General features: G+C 46.6%; 1 protein-coding gene across 1 annotated transcript in view; it reads left to right on the top strand.

Moving 5' to 3' along the window:
• The window catches only part of LOC104829630 (myosin-IIIb-like), a 13,997-nt gene extending 288 nt beyond the window's left edge, over positions 1 to 13,709 (top strand). The window contains exons 3-16 of the mRNA XM_010563989.1: positions 75 to 205; positions 2,829 to 2,931; positions 5,559 to 5,661; positions 6,130 to 6,286; positions 6,635 to 6,737; positions 7,004 to 7,132; positions 8,369 to 8,477; positions 10,268 to 10,384; positions 10,807 to 10,907; positions 11,339 to 11,425; positions 11,601 to 11,666; positions 11,994 to 12,107; positions 13,218 to 13,329; positions 13,666 to 13,709. Coding sequence (XP_010562291.1) covers positions 75 to 205; positions 2,829 to 2,931; positions 5,559 to 5,661; positions 6,130 to 6,286; positions 6,635 to 6,737; positions 7,004 to 7,132; positions 8,369 to 8,477; positions 10,268 to 10,384; positions 10,807 to 10,907; positions 11,339 to 11,425; positions 11,601 to 11,666; positions 11,994 to 12,107; positions 13,218 to 13,329; positions 13,666 to 13,709 — 1,476 coding nt within the window. The remainder of the gene's footprint in view (positions 1 to 74; positions 206 to 2,828; positions 2,932 to 5,558; positions 5,662 to 6,129; positions 6,287 to 6,634; positions 6,738 to 7,003; positions 7,133 to 8,368; positions 8,478 to 10,267; positions 10,385 to 10,806; positions 10,908 to 11,338; positions 11,426 to 11,600; positions 11,667 to 11,993; positions 12,108 to 13,217; positions 13,330 to 13,665) is intronic.
• The last annotated feature ends 559 nt before the right edge of the window (positions 13,710 to 14,268 follow it).

Below are 14,268 nucleotides of genomic sequence, written 5' to 3'. Positions count from 1 at the left end.
GCCGGGCCGGACCCCCCAGCACCCCCCCCCCCCCCCGGCCCCTTCACCGTCTCTCCGCCACCGCTTCCCCCCAGGTCTCCGAGCGGTACCGGCGCCGGGAGACAAGCGTGCTGCCGCCCCACATCTTTGCCGTGGCCAGCCGGGCCTACTACGGCATGCTGGGCCGTCGGGGCAACAGGCCCCAGAACCAGAGCATTGTCATCAGGTGAGGCCTGGGTGGGCGGCCGGGCCGGGCGGGGGGCTCGCCGGAGCCGGGCAGAGGTGGGGGGCCGGAGGGTGGCCAGCGGAGCCCCGCTAAAGTTTCAGGTGAAGCTCGTCTCCAGCGCTGTGGGTGAGTCAAAACCCAGCTGCGCTTGTGTCCTGGTTCTGTCCCCTCCCCAGATCTTGCCCAGCCCTGGCCTGCCGTTGAGGGGGGCAGAAATGCTGGAGAGACAGCCTTGAGGCTGTGCCAGCACTGCTCAGCAGCAGCCAAAACACCGGAGCGTTATCAGCACCTTTCTAGCTACCAGCACTACGAGGGCTGCTATGGGGAGAAATAACTCCAACTCAGCCAGACGCAATACAGCTTGCGGCGCATCGCTCTTCCCGAGCTGCCCGCTTTCCAGACAGGAGGGCGGGCAGGTCGCGAACGGAGGTGCCCGGCAAACAAAGCTGGCTTTTGTGGAGCAGATCGGCTGCCGATGCTGGTAACACAGCTCAATGTTTCGGGTTTGCTTCTGGAGGGATGTGGCGTTGGAAAGATTCAACCAGCTCTGGGGAAAGCCACAGGGTGCTGCTCTTTGCCAGAACAACTCCCACCGTAACTGCTGTAATAAAGGTTATACGTAATGAAAGGAACCTGTTTTCCCAAAGCGGAGCTTTCCATATATAACCAAAGAGCAGAAGAAAAAAAAGTAGAAGCCTTTTTTTTCCGCTAAGACCTTTGGGAATCCAGTCAGGGAAAATCTTATTGTCATGGGCAGTTCCGTGCACTAGAAGTGAAAAAAATGGACTCGTGTAACCAAAGTGCGTACCAGTGTCACGAGTGCTTCACTCCACATTGTCACTACTGTTCCGCTGAAACTGTGCAGGGCAGCAGATAGCGTCAGCTAACAGGGAAAGCCTCAAATCACTGACTGCCTGTTCCGGGTATTGTAAAGAACTGTTTAAATGTCACTGCAGTTAAAATGTTAATTGCCAGCTTGTTTGATTTAATATCCCCCCCTTTATATTGGCCTTCTGATCATTTTGTCAGTATTTTCAGTCTACAGACTTGCTGAATCACTGCTCAGTGTTGTGGTGGGACTGGGAGCTGACCTTGAGGGTCACTTGAGCCCCACTCATTTCCCTAGTCTGCAAGCCACCAGTGCCTGCGCTTTACTTGAAGTGCTCTCATGAAGTGGTGACTGTGGAGTCAGCAGGTGGAAGACATGCTGCTGGTAGGGCTCTTAGGGGTGGAGAGCAGTCATAGTATGTGTCTTGGGAGATGGAAGACAAGAAAGAGTAGCTTGTGAGTGTTTGCCAAGAAGTCAGTGGCCTGATTGTTTTCTGCCAGCAGTTTGTGGTCTCAGAGATGAGAGTCTGAGCTGCTCCTGTGCATCTTGCAACCCTATTAACTGGTGTGTATGTTGCCAGTGGTACAGCACTTTGGTCTCCTAGAGATGACTTCGCTCTTCTTCACAGCCTGGGGCAGTTACACATCTGCGGCTGGATAGTATTTGCAGGACCTGCTGAAGCTTTTGTGCTTGTTGGAGGGTACAAGGACAAGCTTGAACCATGGGAGTGCTGACTGATAGTGCTTTTGTGGAGGAAGCATGTCACTGAAAACAAAGAAAGCATCTTGCATACTGAGCGGGGGTGCTGTCTGGATGGCATGTTCTCAACTGGCAAAATGGTCTGTCTTTGTGCATATTCAGATGGCGATGGCCTGATCTGTGCTTGAGATCAGGTATCTGTTGTAGTATTTGAGGTATTTAGCCACCTATGACACATACTTGATCCCAAGCGCAGAGCCACTGGGAGCTAAAAGCAGTAAAGCCACACCAGATGTTCAAAGGTCGGGTGTGGAAAGGGAGACCTGCCTTCAGGTATATCTTCAGCATTTCCTGCATTATTTTTTTTCTGCGCATACACTGAAGTTCTGTGCTGGTATGATGTTGTCAATCAAGGACACGTCTCACTGATTGTACATTCCCCCTCCCAGGACAGGGGAAACTGCCCTTGCCAAGTGCTGCTTGTTTGACTTGGGGGCAGAGGTGCTTGGGCATGTATGATGGCAGAGTGACGTGCACCGCTGCCACTGTGGGTGTGTGGATGGCTCTGCGGTGGCGTGCCCATGTTCTCAACTGGCTGATGCATGTGAATGTGTGAAGTGCCTGAGATTCGAGATTGCAACAGTATCTCAAGATCAGTACTCAGTTGTGGATATGAGATAGATGGGGAAATCTCTTTGAAGGAGGAGGAAGCTGTCGACTCCAGCATATGTGGGGGAGTCGATGTATCAGATCACTTTTGAAGGAGGTTGTTTACCAGAAGTTAGATATATTTTTTTCTTAAGAAGCAGAGCAAATGGTCTGTCCAGTGCATCCCATCCAGAAGTGATGGTATGGGGTATACCGGTACTCCTTTGCAGATGGGGAAAAAAATCCACTGGGGGGAGGGATCAGGACCTTGTGGGACTCGCTGTGTAAAGCTGTGGTGTGAGTTTGTACTCATACATGCAGTTCAGCTGAAAAAGTTGTGAAGCTCTTGGACAGGAGAGCACACTCAAGTGATGGGGCACTGAGGCATAAGGGGCAGAACAGCTATACTTTACGGCTGCTGGAATTTCGTTTGATTTTTCTTGGCAGTGGAGAGAGCGGTGCAGGGAAAACAGAGAGTACGAAGCTATTGTTGCAGCACATAATGAACCTATGCAAAGGCAACTCACAGCTGGAGCAGCAGATCCTTCAGGTAGGTCATTACAGGATGGTACTTGAAGATGCAGAAGCAACACTGCTACAAGACAACTTGCATTAGCCTCGGGAAGCCTGCTGATGAATCACCACTGGAAGTCAGGAAGCAAAACATAGGACACATAAGAAAATGGTGCGTGAGGATGGTGAAGTAGCTGACCACAAACTAGAATAGTTGGTAGGTCAGTAATTCTGTTTGCTGGGAATGTATTGGTATCTTAAATGATAGAAAACTATTGCTATTGTTCATCATGTTCTCTGTGACAAGGGGTTAGGTGCATTTTCAGAATAATTTCCTGCTTGAGGTAGAACAAGGACTTTTATTAGAAAAATGAAGTCTTGTTTTAATGGTACACAAGGATGGAGAATCCACACAGCCTTCAGTCACCTTTCCTTGGGTATTTATACTTACACTTACTGTCAGGCATGTACCTGCTAACTGGTTAACTTCATCTTTGCTGTTTTCATATACTTTTGCTAGCTGATTTTGAAATGTATTTGTCTCTTTGGTCTGAACTATTTCCACTTGAATTGCTCCCCAAGGTGTTGTGAGGTTTTCTGAGCAAAGCATAGTTTAGCCTTCCATGTGGTAAATTAAGCAGAGTGAGTTCTTGGACTACTTCATTTTAAAGTCTGTGTTTTCGGGTTTACTGTAGAGCCAGAGAGATCTTTTTGTGTGTGGTGGGTTAACTTTGGCTGTACACCAGGTGCCCACCAAGCCACTCCCCCTCCTCAACTGGGCAGCCGGAGAATAATATGACAAAAGGGTCATGGATTGAGATAAGGACAGGGACATTACTCAGCTATTACTGCCACAGGCAAAACAGACTTGACTTGAGGAAAATTAATTTAATTTATTGACAATTAACATCAGAGTAGGATAATGAGAAATAAGACCAAATCTTAAAACACCTACTCCCAACTCCTCCCTTCTTCCCAGGCTCAACTTCACTCCCGATTTCTCTGCCTCTTCCCCGCAAGCGGCACAGGGGGATGGGTAATGGGGTTGCAGTCAGTTCATCACATGCTGTCTCTGTCTTTCCTTCCTCCTCATGCTCTTCCCTGTTTCCAGTGTGGGGTCCCTCCCACGGGCAACAGTCGTCCATGAACTTCTCCAACGTGAGTCCTTCTCACAGGCTGCAGTTCTTCACAAACTGCTCCAGCGTGGGTCCCCCACAGGGTCACAAGTCCTGCCAGAAAACCTGCTCCAGTGTGGGGTCCTTCATGGGCTGCAGGTAGATATCTGCTCCCCCGTGGACCTCCCTGGGCTGCAGAGGGACAGCCTGCCTCACCATGGTCTTCCCCACAGGCTGCAGGGGAATCTCTGCTCCGGTGCCTGGAGCACCTCCTCCCCCTCCTTCTTCACTGACTTTGGTGTCTGCAGGGTTGTTTCTCTTGCGTATTCTCACTCCTCTCTTCTGGCTGCTGTTGCGCAGCAGTTTTTCCCCCTTCTTAAATATGTTAACACAGAGGCGCTACCACCATTGCTGATGGGCTCAACTTTGGCCAGTGGCAGGTCCATCTTGGAGCCAGATGGAACTGGCTCTGTTGGATGTGGGGGAAGCATCTTGCATCTTCTTACAGAAGCCACCCCTGTAGCCCCCCAGCTCCCAAAACCTTGCCACACAAACCCAATATACTGTGCCATGCTTTTATGTCTGTAATGGCATGTTATTTCAGTGTGGTATTGTCCACGGTGGATCCGAGGTGAATGTTTGTGCTCTGTTGTGGGAAGGTGGCATTGATACACCTGCTGGCTCTGCTTAGAGCTGGCTTGGGCCACACTGCCAAGCTGCTTCTGACCTGAGCAGGTTCAGGAAGCAGGATAGCTGTGTTTGCTCAGCATAGTGCCTGAAGCCAGCCTGCAATTCCTCAAGTAGAAACAAAGTTCACTTCAATCCAGGTGAGCTGCCCTTGGAAAGCCTAGAGGTGATGGTGAAGAAATAATAGGAATCTTATTTGGTTCCTGTAGATATGTTCAAGGACTAAGTTAGCCCTTTTGGGATTACAGTGTCATGCTGTAAAGCTGTGTTCAGCAGGCTGCCCAGCATGTACCCTAAGGCATTGTTCTTCCAGTTGGCAGGCATTATTTGCTCAAATATAGAAAAATTGTCATTTCACCTTGTTTGTGTCAGTTGACCAAGCTGGTCTGATTGTTCTGTTAGTTTCTTTATAATTTGCTGTCCTGAGCCTTACACTGTCTACAAATTTCAGTACCTAAGTTACCATGCTTACATTTACTGAGTGCCATGTTTACCTTGTTTATTGCTGTAGTATAGCAGTCAAAATTATCTAGTGATACCATGTCAGATACTTTGTGGAAATCTGTTATACCAACCTTATCTTTTAACAAATGAGTCAGTGATCTTAGTGAGATCTAATCAGTTTAATCAGTTTGATTGTGCTTATTTTCAGTAATCTTATGCTACTTAGTCTTTGTTATATTTGCCTCTTTCAGTTCCTTTATCCAGGGTGTGATAAAATAGGTGCTCTTGGGTACTCATGGAGTGCTTCCTATTCCAGCTGAATGCTGAATAGTAAATGCTGAAGTTAAACTTTTCCAAGTAAGTTAGATTGGATCACTTAATTTGAAGAATGCTTCTTCTGCTTGCTCACTTCTTTTAGGTAAATCCGTTGCTTGAAGCTTTTGGCAATGCCCAGACTGCGATAAATGACAACAGCAGCCGCTTTGGAAAATACATACAGCTGCGTTTCCAGAATAATACAGGTAAAGTCAAGGGCAAATACTAGTTTGGGGCATGGTTAGGCACTGGAGGGAGTGGACTGAGTAGCCAGAACTTGTGGAGGGTGAAGTTTTGACACCCGACTCCCTGTGGGAAGGGTGTGCAATTCTGTAAAATCTTAGAGCAACCACAGCTGTTGGATAAGACCTGGGTTTGGACAGTGTGGGAGAACAGGAAGGAGATGGGGGTGACAGTGCAGGGGAGGAATCACTAATACTTTGTAGTGCCAGAAGCCTTGGTTACTGCTAAAGGAAGTGAGCAGACATCTGTAAGATGATGGGAAGCGTGGAGAAGCCCATTTCCAGGGTGCTGGGCAGCCTAGAAGGTGTTGCACACAAGAAAGTTATTTTAGACAATTCCATGCTCCTATCGCTAAATAAGAGACGTGGGACAGCTCAATCAGCTTCATGTCCCCAAGTGCAACGTTTACCCTGTCACCTTCTTGTGTGCAGTGCAAGGTGCAAAGCTGAGTGAGTACCTGTTAGAGAAGTCACGGGTAGTGCAACAAGATATCGGGGAGAGGAATTTCCATATCTTCTACTACATGTTTGCTGGGCTTTCTTCAGAGGAAAAGGAGATGTATGGGCTATTGGATCCTTCACTCTACAGGTACTTCAAAGGCAGACCATCCGTGCCTAGTTTAGTCTTCATGATGGGGGGTGGAGGTGAAAGCAGCATAATGGAGCCTATGCCTCTTGCCCTGTGGCTCTCTGTGGAGCCTGGTACAGGTAAACAAATGAATGGAAGCTGGAGGTGGATCCAAATGGAGCTATGTGAAGAGATCTTATGGGTCATCATGGAAGCTGGGAGGTCTGGAGTCTCTTCTTTGCTGCGTTACCTTGGAAAAGTTTCCCTTTCATGTCTGCACTGCTGTTGATCTGCTTTGTTCCTTTGGGGTAGGACTGACTTGCTGTGCTGGTTGTGTGACGGTTTTGTATGGGATGTACACTTTCTCAGGTACATAAGTGGACGATTTGGTACATCGGATGCAGCTCAGTGCTGGAAGCACAAATACCAAGAGGTGTGCAATGCCCTTGACATGGTGGGCTTTCAAGAACAGGTCAGTTCTGAGGTCGTTTAATTTCCACCTGTGCTTACTGCAGGCGTAGGGTTTCTTTCTGGCTGCTCTTTTGAGGCTCAGTCCTATTTCTCTCCTCTCTGGATTTTCCATGTTGCTTCCAAACCACCTGAGTCTGTCAGGCTTTGTGTAGAGCCTTTTCCCACAGGCTGCCTGTGCCTTTCCCTCACCTCTCCAACTTCTGGGGCCTCCGTGTTGTATATGTTACATGCTGATAAGTTTTCAGTCACCTTTCTTTTGTGTTTTAGGAGCAAGTGGACATGCAGACTATCTTGGCTGGTGTGTTGTCTCTGGGCAATGTGACCTTTGAGCCTGGGGAGAGTGATGGGTCTGTAAAAGTGAGTGAAGTCTCCCAGGGATGGCTGAAGGCTGCAGCGGTGAGTCACAAGAAGACCTGACAGAAACCTTATGGATATGATGCTGGTTCCCACGGGCAGTGTGTCTGCAGGAGCTGCTCCTGCCAGAGGTGGCAGAGGATGATTCTGACTCGGAGTGTGAAGGCTCCTGAAGAACACAGAGGTTTTTCCAGAAACGCACAGTATGACCCCATGACTGCATCTGTGTTCGCTGCTATTCATTCCCAAAGACACACTTCCCAGCTTCTATTTCTTGTGTGTCTAGAACCAGTGTCTTGCATATGGCAATATCACATGTGCCTTGTTGACTTCATACAATACAAGGTTTTTAAAATTAAATGTTATGTGTTACTAAGTGTGATGATACCTTGGAGAAATTCGGGTGTGCAGTATCTGAACACTAGTTCTGTGTTTTCGACAGATCTTGTCCAAGCATACCACCTTAACTGCTATTAATTTTTGTTGGTTATCCAGAATTACACTTTCTACTCTTTCACATGAAATTATCACAGATTAAGAAATATATATTCCCCAGGACTATCCCTTTTTTATCATATGGGATGGAGGCATTATCCTGCTTTGTTAACAACACAGAACAGAAAAATATAATGTATTTCTGCCCTTTCTATGTCTTTTTATTTGAAATGCCAGCAGCCTTGGTTTTTGGTTTCACTCCCATCTCTTTGCCTGTTTCCCTCCTACACCACACCTGAAACAACCACCTGCATCTGTTCAGCAGCCAATTTCTTTTCGTCTTGCTTCTTACAGTCTGCTCCTTGTTTTTTCCCATGGGAGGGGAATTCCTGTTAAAGCAGGCACTTGGGGGTTCAGTTGTGTCTGAGTTCCCTTTGTTTCCTGTCTCTTGTGGGTTCGTGTGACTGATGTCTGCTGAAGTTCAGACATCTCAGCACCTGCACAATCACCTCCGTGTGGTGCTGTTCAATAAGTCATTAAACGACTCAGCAGGAACTGGCATGGTTCCCAAAGAAGGTGAAAGGTGGCAGCACAAAGTATTTCAGAGAAAGTGCAAGAGTGAGCTTGGTCACTGCAGGGATAGTGCAGAACTCAGAGCCCAGATCCGACTCCAGTGCTATGAAATGTTAACAGTAGTACTTATCTTACAGCAGAGCTCAAAGGCCCTTAATCTGAATCATGACCCTGTTACACTGGTTGTCGCACAGACGCAAGGAGATAAAATCCCCACAAGTAGAATAAGGGTTTACTCTTGACTGTCCTCATCTATTTTCTCTCTCCCAGAGTCAGTTTGGAGTCCAAGAAGATGAACTGTTAAATTGCCTTATTTGTACAATGTCGGTGACCCGAGGCGAGCAGATTCAGCGTTTTCACACCCAGCAGCAGGCAGAAGGTAAGAAACATAATGAATTGCAGATGTGCTGGCTAGAAAAACTGATCATATTTGATGGAAGGGTATCCGTACACATGTGCAACTTGTTGGGAACAAAGATGTCTGTGCCCCTTCATTCCTCTTGCACAGAGGCAAGTATATCAATGTTTATGTTTAGTCTTTTACTGACATGTAGGACCATGAATGCTGCTTTTGTTTGATCTCCAGGAGACTGCAGAGATTGAATGAGAAACCAAGGAATTAGCTTTGCTTTCTCCCTCAGTCCAGCCTAGGAGGAAACTGTAGGTATTTGTACAAAAGAGTGGAAGGCTCCTGTTGCAGAGTGCTGGCAGTGTGCAGAGCTCTAGGTAGTAGATGGAGAAATAACAGAGAATCAATGAGATAGCACGGTATCAGGGAAGGAGTGAGGTGAAAGGGGAGTATGTTAAAGTAGCAAGAACAAGGTGTTATTTTCACTTTCGGTAAGAAAAGAAAATAATCCAAGATAATCTGCACAAAAAGCTGCAGTTAAAAGATTTAAAAAATAAATTAAGAAAGCATGAAATCCCAGGATTTCTAAATTATTGCTTAAAATAAATGGAATAAAAACTGAAAATGGGGAATTAGCTAGTTCTTTTTCCCAAATGTCTTCTCTTGCATCTCTCTGGACAATAAAATATATGTCTCCCATCATGCAGTAGGTCATGTTGATTTGGTCTCATTCTTCTTAGATGTCAACAAGTTTTCCATCAATTGCATCCTCCTCTTGCGCACAGTGTTTAAACACTTTGCAGCTGTAGGTTAGGAGGAACAGAACCATTCAATTTGCCAGGTACAACTTGGAGCGTCTTGCTTGGTTTAGCTGTGAGGGGATCCATACTCCATAGACCTGCGAGGGGAAAGCACGTCTCTGGATATTCTAAAAAGTGGCTGGACTTTTTTTGAAATTAAATTTTCCATTTTAAATGGTATCACAAGTGCCCTAGTATGCCGTATCTGATCTTGTAGAAAGATCATGAAGATTTTGGAATGAAAGAGCTCTGTGTGAGCATGCAGAGGACAGGGATGATCAGACAGATATCTAATGTTTATCTGATCTTTAAAATAGCTTCATAAACCCCTAGACATTGTTGCTAGAGGTGAATGTGTTGAGCCAGCTGGTGTGCTGTGTTCCTTTCCTGGTTGATGCTGGGATAGAGTTAATTGTCTTCCTAGTAGCTGGTATAGTGCTCTGTTTTTGAGTTCAGTGTGAGAAGAATGTTGGTAACACACTGATGTTTTCAGTTGTTGCTAAGTAGTGTTTGTGCTAAGTGAAGGATTTTTCAGTTTCTCATGCCCAGCCAGCAAGAAAGCTGGAGGGGCACAAGAAATCGGGAGGGGACACAGCCAGGACAGCTGACCCAAACTGGCCAAAGGGGTATTCCATACCATGAGCCATCATGTCTAGTATGTAAACTGGGGGGAGCGAGGGTGGGAGGATCGCCGCTCAGGGACTAACTGGGCGTCAATTGGCAGGTGGTGAGCAATTGCATTGTGCATCACTTGTATATTCCAATCTTTTTATTATTACTATTGTCATTTTATTAGTGTTATCATTATCATTTTTAATTTCTCTTTTCTGTTCTGTTAAACTGTTCTTGTGTCAACCTGCAAGTTTTACTTCTTTTTCCAATTCTCTCCCCATACCACTGGGTGGGGGAGAAGTGAGTGAGCAGCTGCGTGGTCCTTAGTTGCTGCCTGGGGTTAAACCACGACAGTTCCCTACTCTCCTTGGAGCCCTTCAGTGAGCTGCTGTTGTTCTCTCTGTATAGATGCTCGGGACTCCATTGCAAAGGTGGCATATGGCCGAGTATTTGGCTGGATCGTTTGGAAGATCAATGAGCTTCTGGCTGAGAACGTGGATCCTGAGGTAGAACTGAGGGAGATAGGTGAGTTCTCCCTGCCTTGTTCCTGTCCTGTCCTCATATGTGCATCCCTCAGCCACAATGAAGGAAAGGCACAATATGAGGTTTTTCAGAGATTGCATGCAGGGATCCATTATTAAAGATGTGGTCACGTTGGAGATACTAGTTAGCAGCATGAAGTCTGTAGGGCCTTGGCCAACTGTCAGCAGCTGGTTGGTCTGAAGCAGTTCTGGGGCACTCTGGGTTTGCAGAGGAACCGGGGGTCAGAGTGGGGCTTCTCCTAACCAGTTCTCCAAGGGCACTTATGGGAGAGGTGCCACTGGTGACTGGCATTTCCCTGTGCCACAAGAGCTGGATGATGGGAGATACAGTTGTGTGTTGGGGTACACAGTTATCTGCAGGGATGGTCTGCAGGCTCCACGTTGTGCTCATCTTCCCTCTTTTAGGTATCTTGGATATTTTTGGGTTTGAAAACTTTGCAGTGAATCGTTTTGAGCAGCTTTGCATAAACTTGGCCAATGAGCAGCTGCAGCACTTCTTCAACCATGTAAGTCTGCTGTGGGTGATCTCACCTTGCATGGCATGGAAAGCCGAGCACTGATCTACCTGGCATATGAAGGAGAGCTTGGGGAAAAATAGGTCTATTGCCTGGAAGGACAAAAATGGTGATTAATGAAGCAGGGTAGAGAGCAACAACCTTCTCTGCTGTGGCAGGGGAGCCACTGGTTCAGGGAAGAAAAGTAGAAGGGTGAAGCAGTGACCCAAGTTGGCAGAGCAGGGACATTTACACTCTGAGAAGTGTTCCTGCTTTATGCACCAGCATCAGGGAGTGACAGGCTTATGGGTGAGGATGTAGAAAACCAGTTGCATCTTGGGCTTCTCATGCCATGGGTGTCTTCTGTTCAGGGTGGGAAGGAAGATGTTCAGGATTGTCTAGCCAAATTTGCTGGGTGCATCAACCTCTTTTTTCTGTTTCAGCACATTTTCCAGCTGGAGCAGGCTGCCTATAAGGAAGAAGAGCTGCCTTGGGAGACTATCACATTCAACAATAATGAACCTATTCTGGTGAGTGAGAGGACTGACAGAACAGAATTGCTCCATTGAGCCAAAAGAGGAGTCTTGCTCTTTCTATCATGGGGAGGAGAGGCACCTGGGAAGAACCTCTTCAAAGGGTGGTGTAGGTGCAAGTGGATGCCCTGTATTGCTTTAGATATGTGTAATGTGTCTCCTTTTCCTGCAGAATCTGCTTCTGGCCAAGCCAGTTGGGCTTCTGTCTCTTCTGGATGAGCAGAGTGCATTCCCTCAGGTATGCATGAGATAGGGGGCAGAGAAAATAGTGTGGGGGAATGTAGCAATAAATATCTGGGCTGTAGAGAGAGTTCTCACACTGGAGCGTGACTTTAAAGAGCAGGATGAACAGAGGTGTCCCCGTGTGTGACTGATGAGACAGGACAGCCAGATCAGGGACAGTCTAATGATATTGGCATGCCTGTGGAGAGTCAGACAGAGACAGTACAGTACAAAACTGTCGCACAGCCAAGGACACTTCCAACGCTTTGTTTTGCTTCCATGTGCCCTAATAAGGTCTCTGTTGCAGCCTTATCATTTGGTTATGAAATCTGATTTCTTGCAGGCAACTGATAAGACGTTTGTGGATAAACTAAACAGCAGCTTCAAGGCGAGTTTACACTTCCAGCCAGGCCGAGGCCGTGTTTTGTGCTTCAGCATCATTCACTATGCTGGGAAGGTATATATTGTTTGCAGGAAGAATGCTGTTGTAATGTATGTAGGAGAGGGGAAATGTGTTGCTTGACAAATAAGGCTTTGATGTAAAGGAATTTATGGTCCGATTTTGATAATAACAGAAGTGATGTTTTCCCAAGGAGTTGCCTCCTGGGATTTCTGTGGAAGGTATAGGAAGAGAGGACCCCTGAAGAAAGTGAGGCTACCTCTGGGAAGCATAGGGTATTAGAAGAATCTGCTGTACTTGTCATCATTCTATTGGACCTCTTGTCTTAAAATAGTCCTTTATAAAATAAAAGCCTTGCATCCACTGTGCAGCACCAAAGGACAGTGTAATGGCTTTACCTTTACCTATTGGGTTCCAGTCCATAGCAGTCACTATTTTATTGCAAGCACTGAGGAACACAGTGAGAGCAGCCAGTTGTTTTGAAAGTGAAGGCAATACATTCAAATGATATCTAAGCAGCTTGGAATTTAGGACTATGCATGTAACCTTACTGCGACCAATTTTGAAAGCATTAGCCCAAATATGTTGAATTGATTGGAGATAATTTCTGCAGCAGGAGCAGACATGACAATTCAGGGCATTGTAATATGCAATTTAGTCATCTAATCTCACTGTTGTTGACCAAGTTATTACTTATGACATTCTTTATTACAAAAACTTAACACCTAACATAGAAAGGAGAGTGGCAGGCTGGAGATGAGAAAGGAAGGGAGCAAGAGAAACATTGGATGCATGACAACTGGATGAAAACCTATTTAAAGGGAAGAGGGGGAGAACAAGGAAAAGAGTGAAGCATAAACCAAAAGGAAATGAAACTTCATAATCAGGAAAAGGAGAACAAGAAAAGGTGGATGTCTCAGTGTTATGCTGCACTCCTGTGGTTCTAATGCCTCAGTGCCATCTGCTGAGGCAGATGTTCTTCAGGATTTGTATCTGAATGGGGTGTATATGCATTTACAAAATTCACGTGCGAGCCAGTGTACAGAATTCCCATGCAAGCCACTGTACATTCAGTTTAACTGTTGCTCCTGGCAAGCTGTGGAGGTGGCTTTCACAGCAAGCCTGTGAGCACTGCTGGTGTTAGTGACTTGCTGCCCTTTCCCCTAGGTACAATATACTGCTGGGGGCTTTCTAGAGAAGAACAGAGACACCTTGCCAGCCAATGTCCATGGGCTCTTCATCAACAGCGTCACCCCCTTGCTCAGCGTGCTGTTCAAAGGCAAGTCCCTCTGGTATGATAGGGCATCCCATGTGAATCAAGGCCCACCTTGGCAAGAGTTAAGTGTGGGGATGAGGCTTGTGTGCTGTGAATGTGTTTCACAGCTGGCAGCCCCAGGGAGACTCTGGGAAGACTGCAGCCTGGAGTGGGTCTGCTGGCATATACCGAGCTGTCAGAGCTGTTCATTCCCCCCTGGAAAGCAAGGCAGGCTGTATTATCTTCCAGAGAACTGGCCATTGCTCAGATGTCTTCCCTCAGATCAGATAGACTGTCTTCTCCAGGGCCAGTGCAGGACTGTCTCCACTCGCCCTTTCCATATGCTCTGTTCTTGTCTAGAAATGAAGCTGGACAAGGCCATAGCTTCTAGCTGTTCACACTGAAAATAGTGCTGTAAAGCCACAAGCAATGAGTGTAGAGATTATCCTTTTCAAAGACATGGGGGTTTTTTTGGGTACAGCTTGTTAAAAAACTCCAAGGTCATGCATTATTTCTCTCCCACCACTGCACTCCCTTTTTCCAGTTATTGATAAGCCCTCAGTCTCCAACGCTTCTATGAAAGTAAGCTTTTAAAGAAAAGTCAAGTGGATGCTTCCTTGGAATTTGTCTGGCTGAACACAGTGGTTCTGGTGCAGGAATTTTTTTTTTTTTCGGTCCTGTTCAGTCCATGCCACTTTCTGGGATTTCCATGTAATTGATGAATTTAATTTCTATTCTCCGCTGTGTTTTTCAGCTCTTCTGATCAGGAGTATCTTCATCACCACTTCCACACTGTTACTGAAGATACTTAATCTACTCCCAACTCTTTGAAAGTTCATAAACAGCAGAGATAACCTGTTCTTAGATTGGTTGTCCAGTCCTGGGCAGCCAGCTCTAGGTGGCCCTGCTGAACAAAGGGTTTGCCCCAGATGACCTCCAGAGGTCCCTTCCAACCTCAACCAT

This window comes from Haliaeetus leucocephalus, unplaced genomic scaffold, assembly GCF_000737465.1.
Source record: "Haliaeetus leucocephalus isolate CR32 unplaced genomic scaffold, Haliaeetus_leucocephalus-4.0 Scaffold174, whole genome shotgun sequence".
In the NCBI taxonomy this organism is placed as follows: domain Eukaryota; kingdom Metazoa; phylum Chordata; class Aves; order Accipitriformes; family Accipitridae; genus Haliaeetus; species Haliaeetus leucocephalus.
The sequence above is the reverse complement of the archived record's forward strand: the minus strand, read 5'-3'. Positions and strand labels throughout refer to the sequence as shown.